Here is a 21,981-nt window from a genome sequence, read left to right on the forward strand (position 1 = left end):
CCAATCTAGCTTGTGACACATTTTTCAAAAAAAGTGAGGTGTCATCCGCCAGTTGGGAACAGCCTTCAAATTGACTTTGATAAACTAATGAGCATAAGGTTTGAGATACTAACGAAAAAAAAAAAAAAAGTGAGATTGGACAACCTTGTCGTATTCCTTTGTAAATGTTAAACCTTGAGGATGTTCCATGACATAGTTTGATACAGCCATTGCCACAATTATACAGAGTTCTAATAGCATCAACAACAAAATTACCAAACTTCCAATGCTTAAGACAATCAAAGATAAAACTGTGACTTACGGTATCAAATGCTTTCTGAAAATCCAAAAATAAGATAACAGGGAGGTCATCCGATAGATCACAATAATCAACCACCTTAACCATTGTACACGTCAACTTCAATGTGATAGGGTCCTCCCAATGATCCCTGATAGCACAGACCATTTCGCGAACGGCGGTGGAAACTTTCTTTCCCAGCATGCACTTTGACCCAACCCCCGGAAATAGTTGAATGTTTTGCAAGTAATTTAACCAGCTAGCTAGCAAAAGCTATCAGTAGATAGCTAATCAATTTGACGAAACGAACAACAGCATTCAGGTAATGTCGTCTTGTTTATTGCTAGCTACATTTCCTATGACCAACTATCATTTACAGCTGACTTGTTATACAAAGTTTAAGTTTGATTAAATCGACTAACTTACTAGCTAGCGCTGAACAGAAGCAACATTGGCGAGTTAATAGCTACCACAATTGCTAGCTGGATATTTAGTTCAAATCTACACCTATAATTGGTGAGTGAAAATAAAAACGGAGGTGTATGAGGTTGCTTGTGTTACTCGTATAATTAGGTAGTGAGTATAGTTAGCTAACTAGCTACGTTGTCTTAGTTAACAATATCAAATTAGTGTTTGCAGCTGTGTCAACTTGGCCACAAAATAATCTCTGACCACACAGAACAGTGCAGGGCTCTCAACCCTTTTCCTGGAGAGCTACCCTCCTATAGATTTGTAATCCAACCCTAGTTTTAAGTAACCTGATTCAGTTGATCAACCAGCTAATTATTATCAGGTGCGCTAGATTAGGATTGGAGCGAAAACCTACGGTAACTCTCCAAGAACAGGGTTGGAGAGCCTTGCATCAGTGTGGATAGAGGAATGGAGCCAAATAACCTTGATTTAGGTAACGTTAGCTAGCTAGACAAAGCAGCCTTCCAGTTTCACAGATTGGTCAGTGACAACTAACTAGTCTGAATATCTACGTATCTGTAACGTTTCTGTATGTTTTCGCTGGTATAATTGTATAAATGAAGAGTTTATTTCTGAAAACGCTGTTATATCCACCAATTTTCAAAAAATGTTTTCACCCAAATGGTTGCTTATGGGTACCTTCGTGTGTGTGTAAAATATGAATGTTTTCACATTTTTTATTCATAGATTTTAGATTTTAGAATTTTTTTTTTTGCGAAACGCTATCCATTGTTTAGGTGGGAGGGGATGTTCGTATACTGTATTTGACTGTGATATGTGGTTGTCTCGACTAGCTATTTTAAGATCAAAGTGGCTCTGGATAAGAGCATCTACTAAATGACCACGTTTACAAACATACAAATATCCCGTTTATTCGGGATATTCAAGTATTATGTTTTTGAGTTGACGCATATAATAAACATCATATCACGTTTACAAAGCTTGTATCACCGTTATGAAAACCCAGATAAGATGCCTGGGATATGTTGCTCTTAGACTGTATACTGTGGCACGTAAACGTCTTGTTTTTCGCGGTCTGCGCAGGCTCAGTTTCGCATATAATGTGTGTTGTGTGATGACGTTTATTTGATTGTCAAACAAGTCACTTCAAAAAGTAGGCTACCTGCTCAGTTCGATCCACCATAATACTTTATTTAGGTTGTTAAACCGTATTCGCTTTTTCTCAAGAGATAAATAAATAATATTTCTACACCTGTACTGAGACAAAATTAACATTTGGTATATCGTTTTACTACAAGAAATACATAATTCTGCAGGAGTTAATATTATATTAGGCTACATGTGAGAGGTTATAGGCCTACAGTTGGTGTCCAGATTTCAGTTACTATTCAATTTAACCAATATTAACTTAAATTAGGAACATTCTGTTTGTTCATGGTTACAAGGATACTTGTAAACAGGATATCAGAGGTGCATGTGAACAGCTTATCCTGAATAGGACTAAGCAGGATATGAGCTACTACCTGGAATACTGTGTGCGTGTAAACGTGGTCAATGACTAATGTCAAATGTAAATGTTTTACATACAGATCTCAAATAAAGGTGAAATAAAATAACATAAATATATTGATTCACTTTTTACAGATATATGTCATAAATGTATCATTTGTACAGTTCTTTATAAAAATGTATACTGAACAAAAATATAAACTCAACCATTTTGACAATTTTACTGAGTTAGTTTATATAAGGAAATCATCAATTGAAATAAATAAATTAGGCCCTAATCTATGGATTTCACATGACTGGGCAGGGGGGCAGCCATGGGAGGGCATATGCCCACCCACTGGGGAGCCAGGCCCAGCCAATCAGAATGAGTTTTCCCCCACAAAAGGGCTTTATTACAGACACATACTCCTCAGTTTCATCAGCTGTCCGGGTGGCTGGTCTCAGATGGGTGAAGAACCCAGATGTGGAGGTCCTGGGCTGGCTTGGTTACACGTGGTCTGCGGTTTTGAGGCCGGTTGGACGTACTGCCAAATTCTCTAAAACAACGTTGGAGGCAGCTTATGGTAGAGAAATGAACATTCAATTCTCTGGCAACAGCTCTGGTGGACATTCCTGCAGTCAGCATGCCAATTGCACACTCCCTCAACTTGAGACATCTGTGGCATTCTGTTGTGAAAAAACTGCACATTTTGGTAGCCTTTTATTGTCCCCAGCACAAGGCGCAGCTGTATAATGATCATGCTGTTTAATCAGCTTCTTGATATGCCACACGTCAAGTGGATGGATTATCTTGGCAAAGGAGAAATGCTCACTAACAGGGATGTAAACAAATTTGTGCACAAAATATGAGAGAAAGCATTTTGTGCATATGGACAATTTCTGGGTTATTTTATTTCAGCTCATGAAACATGGGACCAACACTTTACATGTTGCACGTTTATTTTTGTTCAGTATAGCTTTTTGTTAAATTTGACTGTGTAAAACCTAGCAGTACTACTTATTTCTCTGCGAGTGAGGCGGATATATAGGGTTTTGTAAAAAAAAACATGATTTGTCTCTGAAATGAAACCATCAAGTGATAGATTTAAAACATACATGTCTGTCATTGAACATGCCATGATTAGATATGAAAGACAATGGTGTGTTTTTTCACTAAGTTAAAAAAAAAAAAAACAATAAGCTAATTTACCAACATTTCTGAAAATGGATATAGCGTTTTGGAATGAAACTTTTCAAATACTAAATCTGAGTTTGACTATTTAGGCATATCTTAGCCAAATGGATCCTCCTCATCAATCCAAGGGAGGCAACAGACCTCGGGATGGCAAACGTGGACCAAGCCAGTCCACTATCCCTCATCAGAAAGATGCCTACGCCAGACTCCTCAGCCAGCATCACAGCAGCAAGTTCAGATCCTACCTGGACCAGTATGTCCAACAACAGGGGGAAGAGAGGGGGCCAAGCGAACAGAGGCAGGGATTAGCACACAGCGAAAAACAAGACATACCGCAGAGAAAAAGGGACCAGGCATTTATCGAGTGCTCTGACTCGAGTGACTTCTCGCCTTCGCCTATGAAAGGTAAGGGAGGAGAAGAGAGCTCTCTGTCCTTGTACATGGACAAACTGAACAGTCGGGGAGCTCTGCAGGAGCCGGAGAGGAGGCAGGGGGTTTCCGACAAGCAGCAACGCAGGGAGAGGAGGGACACCAACACCAGTCAGGATGGAGATGTGGAGTCCGGTGAGGAGTTTGCCTTCCTCAAACAGAGGGACTCCCAGCAGCAACAACAGATAAGAAACAAAGACCATGCTTACAAAGTGCCCACAGGTAACCAAGCGAACAAGGACATGAGTTACGGGGCATCGCCCCCGAAAGCCTTCTCAACTGGCCCAGCTCAGGCGCAAGAGAAGAAGAAGTCCAAGAAGAAGAATGTGCCAAAGACCAACGCAGATAACAAGAGAGACGGGCCCCTGCATCCTGACTTCGATGCAGACATGTCTAAGTCCCCCCTTAACAAATCCAAAAACATGCAACCACAAGGTAAAAAATGATATTGACTAAGTGAATGTACTTATTGAATTACCTTGACCTCAAAGTTGTCATATACGATGAAGCTTTTGCGAACAGTTGTATTTGCTGTTGAAGATGTAGGTGTTGGATTGAAATCGGACTTCTATTTTCATCCTCAGGTGCCACTACGCCTTCTGACAAGGGTAAGAAGACTAGAGGAAGCCAAGGAGGATCAAAGAAGCAAGTGTTTGAAGCATACATGACCGCAGAGGACGTTTCCCACGGCCTAAAGAGAGGAGAGCTCATTCAGGTGAAACTAGACGTTCTAGACCTTCATAAAAAAATATGATTAGTGTGAATTATTGTATCAAACCATTAAAACCAAGTAACCACACTAATTATATGGTTACTTGTTTACCAAAGATCAGAAAATGCTGACCAAGGGCTTTATCTGTCAAAGATTATCTAACACGATGGCGTGACAAGTTAAGCATAGTAATAGAAACATTTCCATATTCTTCTTTTCAGGGATCCATAAGAATCAACCCCAAAAAGTACCACGAGGCTTTCATTGCAGCACCGGTGAGTGTGTGTTAATAGAAATATACAGTAGCTTATATGTGTTGGCAGTAATATTTGTCTAATGGCACTGTGCATCTCTGCAGGATGGCAAGCGGGATATCTTCCTGGATGGAACCGCAGCCCGAAACAGGGCCCTGAATGGGGATGTGGTAGTGGTGCAGGTTCTCCCTCAGGAGCAGTGGAAGGTGAGCTCTATGGAGGAAGATGCAGCCTCAGCATAAATACACTGTGTACACAACATTGAGAACACCTTCCTAATACTGAGTTGCATCCCCCCTTTGCCCTCAGAGCAGCCTCAATTCGTTGGGGCATGGACTCTACAAGGTGTCTGAAGCGTTCCACAGGGATGCTGGCCCATGTCGACCCCAATGCTTCCCACAGTTGTCAGTTTGGCTGGATGTCCTTTGGGTGGTGGACCATTCTTGATACATACGGGAAACTGTTGAGCGTGAAAAACCCAGCAGCGTTGCAGTTCTTGACACACACCGGTGCGCCTGGCACCTACTACCATACCCCGTTCAAAGGCATTTAAATATTTTGTCGTTCCCATTCACCATTATGAATGGCACACATAGACAATCCATGTCTCAATTGTCTCTAGGCTTAAAAGTCCTTTAATCTGTCTCCTCTTCTTCATCTACGTTGGTTGAAGTGGATTTAACAAGTCACATCAATAAGGGATGATAGCTTTCACCTGGTCTGTATATGTCATGGAAAGAGCAAGTGTTTTGTATATCATATACACTGCTATGTTTCCCCTACATTCAAGTAGCTTCAGGTGGGTTACGGCCAACTGTCAATGGTTATTATGACCAATGATGTCTGGTTATGGCACTTACGTTTGTGAACCACTCATTTATATCCACTGAAGCAATAACTTGTCGTGCTCGTCATAATATACACCATTTACCCGCTGTTAGGTTCTAATTTCTGGTACAATAATCCAGATGGACTCTGAGAAACTCACACTGGATGTTGCACTGGCAAAAAACACATCACACAAGCATATATATATAATATATATATATATATATACTACCGGTCAAAAGTTTTAGAACACCTACTCATTCAAGGGTTTTTCTTTATTTTAGCTATTTTCTACATTGTGGAATAATAGTGAAAACATCAAAACTATGAAATAACACATATGGAATCATGTAGTAACCAAAAATGTGTTAAACAAATCAAAATATATTTGAGCTTCTTCAAATAGCCACCCTTTGCCTTGATGACAGCTTTGCACACTCTTGGCATTCTCTCAACCAGCGTCACCTGGAATGCTTTTCCAACAGTTTTGAAGGAGTTCTCACTTGAAGGAGTTTCCTTCACTCTGCGGTCCGACTCATCCAAAACCATCTCTATTTTGTTGGGAGATTGTGGAGGCCAGGTCATCTGATTCAGCACTCCATCACTCTCCTTCTTGGTAAAATAGCCCTTACACAGCCTGGAGGTGTGTTGGGCCATTGTCCTGTTGAAAAACAAATGATAGTCCCACTAATCCCAAACCAGATGGGATGGCGTATCGCTGCAGAATGCTGTGGTAGCCATGCTGGTTAAGTGTGCCTTGAATTCTAAATAAATCACAGTGTCACCAGCAAAGCACACCCACACCGTAACACCTCCTCCTCCTCCATGCTTTACAGTGGGAAATACACATGCAGAGATCATCCTTTCACCCACAACGCGTCTCACAAAGACACAGCGGTTGGAACCAAATATCTCCAATTTGGACTCCAGACCAAAGGACACATTTCCACTGGTCAAATGTCCATTGCTCGTGTTTCTTGGCCCAAGCATGTCTCTTCTTATTATTGGTGTCCTTTTAGTAGTGGTTTCTTTGCAGCAATTCGACCATGAAGGCCTGATTCACACAGTCTCCTCTGAACAGTTGATGTTGAGATGTGTCTGTTACTTGAACTCTGTGAAGCATTTATTTGGGCTGCAATTTCTGAGGCTGGTAACTCTAATGAACTTATCCTCTGCAGCAGAGGTAACTCCTGGTATTCCAGCTTATTTGAGCTGTTCTTGCCATAATATGGACTTTACCAAATAGGGCTATCTTCTGTATACCCCCCCTACCTTGTCACAACACAACTGATTGGCTCAAACGCATTAAGAAGGAAAGAAATTTCACAAATTAACTTTTAAGAATGCACACCTGTTCATTGAAATGCATTCCAGGTGACTACCTCATGAAGCTGGTTGAGAGAATGCCAAGAGTGTGCAAAGCTGTCATCAAGGCAAAGGGTGGCTGTTTGAAGAATCTCAAATATAAAATATATTTGGATTTGTTTAACACTTTTGTGGTTACTACATGATTCCATATGTGTTATTTCATAGTTTTGATGTCTTCACTATTATTCTACAATGCAGAAAATAGTAAAAAATAAAGAAAAATCCTTGAATGAGTAGGTGTTCTAAAACTTTTGACCGGTAGTGTATTTATATCTTCTGACTACGCCCCTCTTCCAGGCCCCCTTTGTACTTTCCTTCTGCCCAAATACAATGCACGTAGATTATTCCATCTAACCCGTATCCCGATTTACTACTGTTAGGTTAATTATATAGTTACAAACAGACTAAAACTGGCTCAAGTCAGATCGTCTCCAACACTGCTGGTGCACAGTAGCTATCCAAAAAACAGAACTAAGTGGCTGTGCATGTACAGGTTGTGAAGTCAGACAGCGAAGGCGTGAGCGAACCAGATACCCAGTCTGGGAAGAGCCAGACACCAGGGAAGAAGACCAAACGCCCCCCCAGTCCTGATGTCATTGTGGAAGCCGAGGCCGAAGCTGAGGAACAACTGGCCAAGAGGGTGGAGAACATCAGCCTCAGCGCCACAGGTACAGGGTTTCCCCCTCAACAGGTTTAATGAAACCACACAGCTTTATGGCAAAAGTTCTCAAACTTTGTAGAGCATATCCATTTGACAAAAATAGGAAATCTACACAGATTGATAACTTTTATATTTTGGGTTTCCAGCATTTACAATTTTTTTCCCCAAATTAATTTTCCTGTTCTCCCTCTACAGAAGATGGAATTAAAAAAGAGATACTCCAAAGGACTGCTAAGGTAAGCAGTTTATTTTTAAAATGGATCATTATGGCTGCTGTGCGATTGCATGAGGAAAGACATACTTCTAGTCACAAACATTGAAAAAGAAAACCTACTGATTTCCAACAAACATCTCGCTCTATAGAAATAATTGCATTGAGACCTATCCTTCTGTCAAAGGATTCAAGCTTCTCGTTTTTTTTTTTTTTCAATAGTCAAAATCGGTGTCCTTGTGTCCTCTTCATCTGCACCTTCTTTCTCCTAGGTGGTGTACGTAGTGGAGCAGAAGCACTCGCGGGCTGCCACAGGCTTCCTCAAGTTCCTCCCGGACAAGCCCTTTGCCATGTTCTCTCCTGTCGACCACCGTGTGCCGCGGGTAAACGTTCCCCTGTCTGATTGCCCCCACGACTTTTGTTCCCGCCCGGGAGACTACGCCAAGATCCTGTTCATCGTCCGCATCACCAGCTGGCCAGACGACAGCAACTTTGCCGAGGGGTATGTAATGAGTCACTGCCTCACTGTAGGGAATTTTCAGTATCCCTACCCTGTAGCATTGTGTCTCGTTCATTATACTTCCCCTCACTCATAAGTGTTTGATTTCATGACTTGCAAGATTTCTAATACAAATAATTATAGAGGCTTACGCTGTGGCCAGTTTATTAGGTACACCTATCTAGTACCGGGTCGGACCCCCCTTTGCCTCCAGACCAGCCTGAATTCTTCAGGCATGGAAACGTTGCTCAGTTGGTATCAAGGGACCTAACGAATGCCAGAAAAACATTCCCCACACCACCGCCACAAGCCTGTACCGTTGACACCAGGCAGGATGGGGCCATGGACTCATGCTGCTTAGGCCAAATCTTGGTTCTGCCATCAGCAATGGTGCAACACTAATACAAATGATATTTTATAACAAATGCCCTTTCTCCAGTGTTGGATAGCGCTCGCTATGAGTCATTCATGATTTGAAATGCAATCAAGCATTTGTGTTTTTAAAATGAAATAACAAAGGGAGCCTTGAATAATTGGCCTAAACTATAAATAAACCGTTCCATGTCGGCAATTGCAGTCACGATTGCATTCGACTGTTTTTAGTCTTTGCTGTAATAAAGGCTTTACAAAAAAGGTACGCTTATAATGTATTTAGTGGTTACACTGTTCCAAAAGGAAGAATTATATTGTATTCTCACAACGCCTGTTTGTCCATTATGCATGCAGCTCTTGCTCCTTAACTTATTTTTCTTGATCTCCAGTAGTTTCCACAACTAGTCAACAACTAGTCAAATTTCTTCCCCACGTCTGACTTCCCCTGAGCAACCATTTTGCTGTCACGTGTTCAGAGTTTATAACCAATTTATTGATTATGATAGGCTAGACACCAGTGGTCACGTGCATGCGATGCTGACATGTAATGTAACGAGAGCAAGGGTTGAGAGAGCGGGGAATGTTTTTCCTTAACAAATGAAGGATTTTGGTAAAATAAACTTTTCTGTCTGAAATGGCTAATTATGTTGCAGCTTCAGCAACACGGACAGCGCGATACACACTGTTCTGTGGTGGTCGCTGCAGCAAGGAGGAGAACGAGACAACGGGTGCTCGCCTCTGCTGGCTAGTCACACAGGCACTCGCTGTCATTTTTTTAAGAACACCGCAGCAAGTCTGAGCCCGGCCCAATGAAATCAATTGCGGTTGGACTCCCTCTAGAGTAATTCGTGTGTCCTAATTATTTCATCAAACAGTGCGCTTAAAGTTTGAGATACTGGAACCGGCGCGCCTGGCACCGACGATCCTACCACGCTCAGTCTCTTAGGTCACTCGTTTCGCCCATTCTAACTTTCAATCGAACAGTAACTGAATGCCTCTGCCTGCGTGGTGGTGTACCTGGCCACTGAGCGTTGTCAGTGCTTGTCTGTGAATTCAAGTAGGCTTCTAGAGGATCAGATCTACGAAGCTCAGTTTTTGTGTGCAAAAAGCAAAGTGTAAATCTCCGATGAGCAAAGTGCAAATCTTGTGTGTGCAAAGAAATTGCAAATTAAAAAGTTGTCATATATGTAATACACGTCATATAAAGCTACATTGAAGCACACATCTTGCCCATATGTATTGGATGCTGACAGTCCTCCTTATGTCTTCCCCCTCAGTCGACTTGCTAAGACTCTGGGCCAGGCTGGGGAGATTGAACCGGAGACCGAGGGCATCTTGATAGAGTACGACGTGGACTTCTCTGAGTTCTCTGACGAGGTGCTGGGCTGCCTGCCCCGGAAGCTGCCCTGGACTATCCCCCCCGAGGAGCTCGGCAACAGGAGAGACCTGCGGTGAGTAGAGGACGTTCACAAATACGGCATCCATATCAGGAAATTGTCTGTTCTCAGACAAAACTCCCTCAGTTGTCATGGATGCCGTACACAAAGGCTCTCGTATGCCCAATTACAATGGAGCCACTCAATGTACATATGTATTGCGCCATTGTCTTTGCCTTTTTATAAGTACTAATTTGACACAACTGAACAGGTGAAGACAACACTCAAATGCAGAGTTATTGTTTTCTATTCAGGAATGAATGCATATTCACAATTGACCCAGCTACCGCCAGAGACCTGGACGATGCCTTGTCTTGCAAACCACTGCTTGACGGTAAGCCATTTTGTGGTCCTTTGGAAATAAAGGATAGGGGATGCAATTTTGATGGTCTATAAATGCAGGCATGTTTTGAATTTATTCATGTTTTTATTTACTTGTGGAAATCAATGACAATGTTCTCCTGTAATGGTCTCTTTCTCAGGCAACTTTGAGCTGGGTGTTCACATTGCTGATGTGAGTTATTTTGTGGAAGAAGGCAATGCACTGGACTTCATCGCCAGTCGGAGAGCCACCAGTGTCTACATGGTTCAAAAGGTCTTCATTTGTTATTACTGATAAAGTAATGTATTAGTCAATTGATAATGAATGTATTATTGGATCAAGTAAGTTCTGACTATTAGTACATTACTAGCTGAGCATACAGTACGTTAACTGTGGATGTTGTCCTGTGCCATTCCCAGGTGATCCCGATGTTGCCCCGTCTGCTGTGTGAGGAGCTGTGCAGTCTAAACCCCCTGACCGACAGACTCACCTTCTCTGTCATCTGGAAGATCACCCCTGAGGGCAAGGTACAACCCCTTCATACTAAGTAGGCTGGTGTGGCCATAGAAACCGAACGCTGTGGCACTGTTTCCATCAGATGGATGCATTGTGTAAATAATATACAATTCTATTGCATGTATATGCAGATGTGTGCCACATAATCACCACACTCCATCTCTACCCCTCTAGATCCTGAGTGAGTGGTTTGGTCGCTCGGTGATCCGCTCGTGCGTCAAGCTGAGCTACGACCACGCCCAGAGCATGATCGAGGCCCCCGACAAGCTGTTCCAGACAGACGAGCTGCCCCCCTGTGCCCCAGAGCACCCCGTGGACGAGATCCACCAGGCCGTGCTCAACCTGCACTCCATCGCCAAGCGTCTCCGTGCACAGCGCTTCCAGGGCGGCGCCCTCCGACTTGACCAGGTCAGAAGTCACTGCATAGTTTAGGACAGCTGTGTCATGCTATTTGGAGGAAATGCCATTTGTGCTGTAGTCACAAGGTCTCAGAATAGGAGTGCTGAATTTGGATCAGTTTAGCCTTTTAGATCACAGTGAATGAACAGAAGGGACCTGATCCTAGATCTGCACTGCTACCCTGAGACACTTTTTGAATACGGGTCCTAAAGATTTAGAATACGTTAAGTGTATTTTTGTTACCATGTGGAGTGAGTAGTGAGGATTGTAGTGAAAGGACTGTTAGAAATCTCAGAATGATGACTGTGATCTCCCCTGTCTTGTTTTGCAGTTGAAGCTGTCTTTCACTCTAGACAGAGAGACCAGCATGCCCCAAGGCTGCTATGTCTACCAGTACAGGGACAGCAACAAGTAAGTCAACCCCACACAATACACATACACTGAGTATACAAAACATGACAGACTGACCAGGTGAATCCAGGTGAAAGCTATGATCCCTTATTGATGTCACTTGTTAAATCCATTTAAATCAGTGTAAATGAAGGGGAGGAGACAGGGTAAAGAATGATTTTTAAGCCTTGAGACAATTGAGACATGGATTGTGTATGTGTGACATTTGGAGGGTGAATGGGCAAGACAAAATATTTAAGTGCCTTTGAACTGGGTATGGTAGTAGGTGCCAAGAACTGCAACGCTGCTGGGTTTTTCACGCCCAACAGTTTCCAGTGTGTATCAAGAATGGTCCACCACCCAAAGGACATCCAGCCAACTGGACACAACTGTGGGAAGCATTGGAGTCAACATGGGCCAGCATCCCTGTGGAATGCTTTCGACACCTTGTAGAGTCCATGCCCTGACGTATTGAGGCTGTTCTGAGGGCAAAAGGGTGTGCAACTCAATATTAGGACGGTGTTCCTAATGTTTTGTACACTCAGTGTATATACACACATTATACCCAAAGAGTCAGTTCCCTAAGCAAGCTAACAGTGACTGTGCTCTCAGATGGAGATGCTCTCAGATTCTATAGAATGTCTTGTCAAGTTGTCTATGCCTTTCTTTTCCTCTCCTTCCTCTCCCAGGTTGGTGGAGGAGTTCATGTTGCTCGCCAACATGGCCACGGCCCACCAGATCTACCGCTCCTTCCCCCAGAAGGCCCTGCTGCGACGCCACCCCCCGCCCCAGACCAAGATGGTGGACGACCTGCAGGAGTTCTGCGACCAGATGGGAATTAATATCGACTTCTCCTCGGCCGGGACGCTCCATGTGGGTACAGTGGCTTGCGGAAGTATTCACCCCCCCTTGGCATTTTCCTATTTTGTTATCTTACAACCTGGAATTAAAATGGATTTTTTTGGTGGTTGGTATCATTTGATTTACACAACATACCTACCACTTTGAAAAAGCAAAATATGTTCTATTGTGAAACAAACAAGAAATAAGACAAAAAAACTGAACACTTGAGCGTGCATAACTAGTCAATACTTTGTACAGCCACCTTTTGCAGCAATTACAGCTGCAAGTCGGATGGGTTCCGCTGGTGTACAGCAATCTTTAAGTCATACCACAGATTCTCAATCGGATTGAGGCCTGGGCTTTGACTAGGCCATTCCAAGACATTTAAATGTTTCCCCTAAAACCACTCAAGTGTTGCTTTAGCAGTATGCTTAGGGCCATTGTCCTGCTGGAAGGTGAACTTCTGTCCCATTCTCAAATCTCTGGAAGACTGAAACCGGTTTCCTTCAAGAATTTCCCTGTATTTCGCGCCATCCATCATTCCTTCAATTCTGACCAGTTTCCCAGTCCCTGCTGATGAAAAACATACCCACAGCATGATGCTGCCACCACCATGCTTCACTTTGTTGAAGCACCTTTGGCAGTGATTACAGCCTCAAGTCTTCTTGGGTATGGCACTACAAGCTTGGCACATCTGTATTTGGGGAGTTTCTCCCATTCTTCTCTGCAGATCATCTCAAGCTCTGTCAGGTTGGATGGGGAGCGTCGCTGCACAGCTTTTTTCAGGTCTCTCAGAGATATTTGATCGGGTTCAAGTCCGGGCTCTGGTTGGGCCACTCAAGGACATTCAGAGGCTTGTCCCGAAGTCACTCCTGCGCTGTCTTGGCTGTGTGCTTAGGGTCGTTGACCTGTTAGAATGTGAACCTTCGCCCCAGTCTGAGGTCCTGAGTGCTCTGGAGCATGTTTTCATCAAGTATCTCTCTGTACTTTGCTCCGTTCATCTTTCCCTCGATCCTGACTAGTCTCCCAGTCCCTGCCGCTGGAAAAACATCCCCACAGCATGATGCTGCCACCACAATGCTTCACCGTATGGATGGTGCCAGGTTGCCTCCAGACGTGATGCTTGGCATTCAGGCCAAAGAGTTCAATCTTGGTTTCATCAGACCAGAGAATCTTGTTTTTCATGGTCTGAGAGTCCTTTTAGGTGCCTTTTGGCAAACTCCAAGCAAGCTGTCATGTGCCTTTTACTGAGGAGTGGCTTCCGTCTGGCCACTCTACCATAAAGGCCTGATTGTTGGAGTGCTGCAGAGATGGTTGTACTTCTGGAAGTTTCTCCCATCTCAACAGAGGAACTCTGGAGCTCTGTCAGTGACCATCGGGTTCTTGGTCACCTCCCTGACCAAGGCCCTTCTCCCCCGATTGCTCAGTTTGGCCGGGCGGCCAGTTCTAGGAAGAGTCTTGGTGGTTCCAAACTTCTTCCATTTAAGAATGATGGAGGCCGCTGTGTTCTTGGGGACCTTCAATGCTGCAGAAATGTTTTAGTACCCTTCTCCAGATCTGTGTCTCTACACAATCCTGTCTCTGAGCCCTACAGACAATTCCTTCGACCTCATGGCTTGGTTTTTGCTCTGACATGCACTGTGAACGGTGGGACCTTAAATAGGCAGGTGTGTGCCTTTCCAAATAATGTCCAATCAATTGAATTTACCACAGGTGGACTCCAATCAAGTTGTAGAAACCTCTCAAGGATGATCAGTGGAAACAGAATGCATCTGAGCTCAATTTCGAGTCTCATAGCAAAGGGTCTGAATGCATATTTCTAAGGTTTTTCTGTTTTTTATTTTTATATGTGCATAAATGTCTACACCTGTTTTTGCTTTGTCATTATGGGGTATGTTATGTAGATTTGAAAAGGAAATGTTTTTATTTAATACATTTTAGAATAAGACTAACGTAACAGTGTAAAAAGTCAAGGGGTCTGAATACTTTCCGAATGCACTGTATATTAATACACATTTACACAACACAATGTACACACTCATTCTCTGAAGCACATAAAATCAACCTGAATGTCTTCTACCCCTCCCCCCAATAGAGAAGTCTGAATGAGACTCTTGGTGATGATGAGTACACCAGCGCCAGGAAAGAGGTCCTCACCCACATGTGCTCCAGACCCATGCAGGTTAGTGTGTCCCACTACCGTCGTCTCTCTATACTACTGCTTTAGCTGTCCACTCGCTTGTATCTCTTTCCTGTTTCCCTCCATTGGCTCCCTGTATTGGTTGTATCAGTCTACCACTGTAGTCTATTGGGGCTCTAACTCTATGTATGTCTGGATTGTCCCCCTGTGTTTTCCTCTTGGGCTGCCCCCAGCTAGCCAAATAACATATCCAACATTTATTTTGCAAATTTTAAAAGCTGTATTTGTATTATACTTGTTAATGTCAATGGGGTCTTCTTGTAGGCTGCCTTCTACTCTCTCTCTAACCTATTTTGCTTTTGAGCCAAATTCAGAAATGTCACTCTCAGTGATCAATGATATATGAATGCTTCCCTCCCCAGATGGCTATGTACTTCTGTACGGGGGTGTTGAAGGAGGAACCCCTGTTCCGCCACTACGCCCTCAACGTACCCTTTTACACCCATTTCACCTCGCCCATACGGCGCTACGCTGATGTCATCGTCCACAGGCTGCTGGCCGCCTCTCTGGGTGGGTGGCGACACTGGGCTGTGTGTGTGTGTGTGTTTACCCCATAGAGGACAATGTCTTTGTTGTGTTACGAGGGGTGGACCGAGGGCAGGCAGTGTCTCAGCTGTGTTGTAGCACCCAGAGAAGATTGGCTCTGTGGTGGAATAGCAATGTGGTAAAAGACAAAAGCGTCCCTTAGATTCCAAAACACCCTGAATCTGAGCTGATGTTTTTTTGTCCCGGTGTCTGTCTGAGATTCACTGCCTTTTGGTGGTGTTGTGCTGCCCTCTCTGTAAGAGAACAGTAGATCAAGTGTACTCCAGTGTGTGTGTGTTGTGTGCCTGTCTTTACAATAGTTCTCCGCCTCTTTGTGGCATTTCTGGTGTGTGTAGGCTGTGCTCCTCACCTGGAGCTGAAAGGGGAGGAGGTGCAGAAGCAGGCGTCCCACTGCAACGACAGGAAGACTGCCTCCAAGAGAGTCCAGGAGCTCAGCTCAGAGCTGTTCTTCAGTGTGTTCGTCAAGGTACACCCAACATACTGTGTAATGTTCCCACTAGAGCAGGGGTGTTGTCTGACCCTACCAGGTCTGGAGCCTGCTGCTTTTCTCTTCTACCTGATAATTAATTGCATCCACCTGGTGTCTCATGTCTAAATCAGTCCCTGATTAGAGGGGAAGAATGAAAAAATCCAGTGGAACTGGCTTCGAGGTCCAGAGTTGCGTTTGAGGGCCCTAGAATATACCAGATGTGGTTTTAAATATTATTTGTTTTATTTCAAATACAATGAGCATTTAATTGAGCCTGCTTAGTCTTAGATGGGTGGTGTACTTTTGGGACTGGTCTATTGGTTCTATTGCACCAGGCAACCTTAATCAAGTGCATGTAAACAATTAGAAAGAAAGCAAATACTATTTGGACCCAGGGCTGTTACACACTCAGATCTCCAGTTAGGATTCAGCCCCTGGTGTTGCATTCAGCGCAGCCCCAGCGGTGGCACTGTGCAGAATCTTATTTGCCCCCCCGCAGGAGAGTGGTCCCCTGGACTCTGAGGCAATGGTGATGGGAATTCTGGACCAGGCCTTCGACGTCCTTGTGCTGCGCTACGGGGTGCAGAAACGCATCTACTGCAAAGTGAGTACCACTCAAACCATTGCAGTATTCATTTTGCGTGACAATACCAGATTATCTGATTGAGATTTGTTATCTTATGTCCTGCTTGGGTCCATATAGTGCCGAACACGACAGGTGCTCTTTGGCAGTGGTTCTCAAACCTCTCCTCGGGGAACCCCAGCCGTTCCATGTATTTGAATTATTCCAGAGCTAGCACACCTGATTCAACTTGTCAACTAATCATCAAACCCTTGATAAGTGAGTCAGGTGAGCTAGTTCAGGGCTACAACACAATTATGAAACGTCTGCGAGTCCCCTAGGAGAGGTTTGAGAACCACTGCATTAGGGTACACCGTAGTGCAACATTTCCAAAAGTTTTTAATTTTTATTGGACAAGTTCAGAAATAACCTCAATTTCAGGCCTTTTCTGATAGTTGTCTTCAATTTTGTGCTGTGTGAACACGACCCAGGTTACCATCCATAATCAATCAATCAAATTGTATTTATAAAGCCCTTTTTACGTCAGCAGATGTCACTAAGTGCTATACAGAAACCCAGCCTAAAACCCCAAACAGCAAGCAATGCAGATGTAGAAGCAGGGTGGCTAGGAAATCTCCCTAGAAAGGCAGAAACCTAGAGAGGAACCAGGCTCATAAGTGACTCATCTTTCCATTTAGATACCACGTCAAGCTTTATGGTCCTATCTATAGTCTTTATCGTGTACTATGATATACATGAGAGAGAGAAGACGGACGAATGTTAGGTAAACATTGTTTTGTCAGCATTTCATAACTTTACACCCCAAGACCTTGACTGAAACGGCTTGATAGCATCTAATTATCAACTATTGCACTACAAAAAAACGAAGCTTTAGTCTAATTTTAATTACACTTATGGATACTAAGTTGAATGAAATCAGGTTCATATTCAATAGGCACCAAACGGTAGAAAATTGACTGAAACGGAGAGGGACTACCTGGCCTAATTTAAGTGTTCTGTTGCAAAATATTTATGTTTTCTGTTACGTTCCCTGATGAACACAACCCAGATATATATGATCAGAAAGAGTAAATGATTCTCCTGTTTTGGATGAACAGAATGAATGCAGAGGTGTGTAGTTGGATATGTGTTAAGTTGTGTTGTCATGTTCTTCAGGGTCTACAGGGCCTGGAGACGTTCCACTTCCACAAGGTGGGGAAAAAGGGGGAGTTGACTCTGGTGTGGGCCGCAGAGGAACCCGGGAAGCCTAGCGTACGGCAGGTAAGAACTAGGGATGGTGACAAATGACTTTTTTAAAATCGGTTTTCCGATTTGAATTTCATAAAAATCCAAGTCAAATCCTATTGCGTGGTATGACCGATAAGGGGCAATGAAGTTCTACCGCAGTCATACAGTAGTCTTAGGCATCTGCAATCTGCTTTGTGGCTGACCGAAAGGGCAGGTGACATTTTGTCCCGAAGACAACAGTTAATTCATGTTAACTCTAGTGTTCCTTCCATTCGTTATGTGCATAAGTGACTCACAACAAAAAAGAAACCTAGCCAAGTGATCACAGGTCTTCTCCCTACATTATCTTTTCCCTCCATTACGTCTCACTAAATGTCGATCCGACCGCTCCCTCTATACACACGTGCTGCGCACCCAAGCTCCCATTAGGCCTACAGAAATTACTGCCTATAAAAAGGGATCTAAATGATGGGATACACAAGCAAAACTGTAGACGAGCTACATTCCAACTATTGTTTCCCGAGGCCCCAACAGGATTGATTTAGCATGTTTCCTAAGATAACCGTTCACTCTCCATACAAATCTAAGAGCTCAGCTGAAGTTTTGGTTGGATTGTTTTGAAGGCACTAGACCGCTAGTACATTTAAGCAGGTTGTCTTAAACAGTAGAGCTTTGAAGCCCAAACCCATATTAAACTAGACGCTGAATGCTAAGAGAATGTTATTATTTAGTGTCCTCTGTCACTAACAAAGGGTTGTCCTGTTCCTGTCTGTCCTTTAGGAGATCTCCATCTTTAGTCTGGTGGACGTGCAGCTGAGGGCAGACGGAGCGCCTATGAAATACAGCGCTGTCATCAAGAGGCCCAATGAGACGGCGTAATGAATACTCTCATGTGCCCCCAATAACACACACACACACACCATATCACACATTCTCTGACACACACACACACACAAAGAAGCTTTGGCAGTATTTTGACATTGACTACACAAACACACACACGTTCTTGCACGTTTTTATATGTATTAGAAAAGCAACTTTTTCATTGATTTAACTTTATGGTTCAATTACCATTGAGGAGCCAAGGCTGGACTGTAGCACTGAAGCAGCGCTGTTGTAATAGGGCCTGTAAAAGTGCCTAGACTGTGCAATTAACTTTTATTTTGCAGATTTTACCTTTTATGAGGTCATTTTTAGATAGATATTCAAATTATATACACAGTCAATGTGTGAAGATGATGGCTTAAACTATTTTGGGTTTAAAACGAGTTTAAATGAAGCTGTTCTATTAATGTCAAGTGTACAGTAACTGGTCATTTCAGTCGCAATGCAATTGTCATTGTTTATTTGTAGCTGTAACCTGGCAAGAGCTTGTATGCTGTTTCACATCAATTCATAGTATGACACTCGTCCCCACATTCAACTACTTTAAAGGCTTAACGAAGCATTCATAAACCCTTTATAAGAACTATGTAGATGCTTCAGTTATTTAAAAGCGAATTCACACAATGAATAACATCTGACGTTTTGTCAAATGCTTTGGCACCCTTTTATATAGCAAGACATTTGCTTATACATTGTTTGTGAAGCATCTACAAGGTCTTATGAAGTTGTTTTAAAGTGTGACCTGAAATCCTTGTTGACAGAACTGTTGCTTAGTAAAAAAAAAAAGAAGATGGACCTACCCTATCTACCAATTTACTGCTGTTTTATTGCAGTGCAAGCTGGTATTTACAGTGCAGATTCTAAGCATGCTAATCCGTTGTATCTCAAAGTTGCCAAATGTGTGACTTGACTTGTATCGTGACAGTTTTGGCAGTGATTCGAAAATAATGTTGTATAATGCTGCCGTGAACTACCTTGTGAATGTTGTGAGGCCTTGATTTTTAAAAAATGCATTTACGTTCTTCTCTCAACTGACCATTTTGTCTCCCGTAAAAGCCTTCTAATGGCATGCATGTCCAAAACAATACTGACACTTTTCTCTGTGTTGTATTTCATCTCAAGATCTCAGTATTGTACATGACAGTAATGATATGCTTTATAAATCCTGTATTGTTTTGGAGGGCAGTAATCTTAGTGGTCTCGCTCCATAAGCAGATGTGCCTTTTTCCGTGACATTGTTTTACTCATCTTTTATTTCTCATCTAGCATTTTTGGTTTACAATGTAAATACAGTGTACATTAAGCAAATGTGATGTATTAGGACCATAAATGTTCTGCAAATTTTAAGTTGCCAGTAGCAAGGAACTCCTTTAAACTCTTGATACCATGTTCATACTCACAAATCAAATGTGTTGATAGAGTAGTATATTTCTAACTAGTTGCTGTAACTCACTCCTCAATTTCTGTTTAGGAATTACAATCTGGGTTTAACTTTTAGCGCTGGTTTTTCTTATATAACTAATAAACCTTTTGCCTTTTACTAAGTAATTACAGTCTGGAGTTGATGGAAATATTAACAAAAGTAACCAATTTCCAGAGCTTTATATTTAGAGGGTGCAATTTTTTGTGTGATTTTAAAAGATTGTGATTGTATTTCATAATCGGGTCGCTGAGAGGAATTGAGGATTGGGTCTTTAACAGGAAAGGGAGATATAGGCGGTCAGTCCACACAATAACTTATTTCCTTTGCACTTGTTTTACACAATATATTCCATTCATTTTGCCCACATAATCTATGCCTTACATTAAAATAATTCAGGCTTTAAAAGGTTAATGCCTTTTCTGTTTCAGATTTAAGGGAAATATTATAGATTTAGGATTCAAGGACCTTTTCATTGATTTGATTTTCTACTGCGCTCCTCGTTCTATTTGTGTGACGTCAGTAATGTAGGTGTACTTGCAATGCCTGCTCATGGTGATGCCAATGTATAGACTGAAGTGGTTGTCTCCACGATAGCAGTGTTATGTTCAATAGGAAGAAAATGTAATAAAACAGTGAAACATGTATATACCACAAGAACTTGTCCAATAAGAACATATTTTTGTTTTTACCTTTGCAAAACATTTTGCTTCATTGTGTTCTACTGAACATGACCCAGGTGTCGTCCTGTGGATTGGGGAATGGGAGAACTATGCTGTGTGTGTCGTTAACATGTTATACTATCCAACTGGACACAAAATATCAATGTATTAGCAGTGATCACTTAGGAATTAGTGTAAAAGTGTGCTTGATGTGGCTGGCCCCTGGGAACCAAATAAACATTGGCTTCACAAAAATTTTCAAGTGCTGTCCATTTTGTACCGTACTGAATAAACTTTGATTCAACACTTAATAAAGGGTGTACCTATGTGATGTTACCTAATCAGTTATTAGAGGGCTCTTGCGCAATCAAGATGGAGAAATGGCTGTGAGTGTGTCATTGATATTTGTCATTTGACTTCTACAACAATCCCCACACCCTCCTCATCATCATGACAAGGAAGGAGCGTTATTGATTACAGCAAAGGACTGACTGTGCTCAAGGGGTAGTGACTATTATTGAGGTTAAAAGTGACAATGACTGTGATTATGGTTCTCTTACCTGGGCTACCTTAGTTGAATGCACTAAATCGCTTTGGATAAGAATATCTGCTAAATGACCCAAATGTAATTATAGAAAACTGACGTTAAAACTTTGCTCAGTTGTGTTTTGAGGTTACCAGTATTCTGGCATGCCACAGATACCAATGCTAGTGGAAGTATATTAACCCTTTGCACGGTCTTCACATTCTGCTGCCTTATAATTCCAAATGTTTTCCTATTGATCTACACAACCTACTCCACGTTTTCAAAGTGAAAGAAAAATTATAGAAATTGTCCAAATTACTAAGAAATACAAAATGAGAATGTATTGATTGCGTATGTCTTCCAGGTGAAGGTTATGATCCCTTATTGATGTCACTTGTTAAATTCACTTCAATCGGAGTAGATGAAGGGGAGGAGACAGGTTAAATATATATATTTTTTTAAAGCCTTGAGACATGGATTGTGTATGTGTGCTATTCAGAGTGTGAATGGGCAAGATAGAAAATGTAAGTGCCTTTGAACGGGGTATGGTAGTAGGTGCCAGGCGCTCCGGTTTGTGTCAAGAACTGCAACACTGCTGGGTTTTTCACGCTCAACAGTTTCCTGTGTGTATCAAGAATGGTCCACCACCCAAAGGACATCCAGCCAACCTTGCACAACTCTTACAGCAACATATATCCATAGTTTTTTGTCAAAATTGCTCAACCTCAGTCAATTTGGTTGGGAATCATTGATAGACAGCAATATTCAAACCTTGTCTCAGATCTTTTAAGCAAGTTTAAAGGAAAAGTCCGCTCAAAAACCTATCTTTTG

General features: G+C 42.5%; 1 protein-coding gene across 1 annotated transcript; it reads left to right on the plus strand.

The window, feature by feature from the left end:
• Positions 1–481: 481 nt before the first annotated feature.
• Positions 482–20,873, plus strand: dis3l2 (DIS3 like 3'-5' exoribonuclease 2). The gene is made up of 21 exons (XM_041841655.1): positions 482–599; positions 3,482–4,256; positions 4,406–4,536; positions 4,755–4,808; positions 4,892–4,993; positions 7,477–7,651; positions 7,840–7,880; positions 8,128–8,357; positions 10,004–10,177; positions 10,417–10,496; positions 10,645–10,757; positions 10,904–11,011; positions 11,175–11,408; positions 11,731–11,810; positions 12,479–12,662; positions 14,728–14,814; positions 15,195–15,342; positions 15,714–15,844; positions 16,347–16,451; positions 17,586–17,690; positions 18,438–20,873. The coding sequence occupies exons 2-21, from the start codon at positions 3,497–3,499 to the stop codon at positions 18,534–18,536; spliced, it is 3,141 nt and encodes a 1,046-aa protein (XP_041697589.1). The 5' UTR covers positions 482–599; positions 3,482–3,496; the 3' UTR covers positions 18,537–20,873.
• The last annotated feature ends 1,108 nt before the right edge of the window (positions 20,874–21,981 follow it).

This window comes from Coregonus clupeaformis, unplaced genomic scaffold (genome assembly GCF_020615455.1).
Source record: "Coregonus clupeaformis isolate EN_2021a unplaced genomic scaffold, ASM2061545v1 scaf0247, whole genome shotgun sequence".
In the NCBI taxonomy this organism is placed as follows: Eukaryota; Metazoa; Chordata; class Actinopteri; order Salmoniformes; family Salmonidae; genus Coregonus; species Coregonus clupeaformis.

Coding starts and splice junctions, on each gene's coding strand:
- dis3l2 (XM_041841655.1), top strand. CDS start 3,497: ATGGATCCTCCTCATCAATCCAAGGGAGGCAACAGACCTCGGGATGGC. Junction 4,809..4,891: donor AGGCTTTCATTGCAGCACCG/GTGAGTGTGTGT, acceptor GCATCTCTGCAG/GATGGCAAGCGGGATATCTT. Junction 11,811..12,478: donor CAGTACAGGGACAGCAACAA/GTAAGTCAACCC, acceptor TTCCTCTCCCAG/GTTGGTGGAGGAGTTCATGT.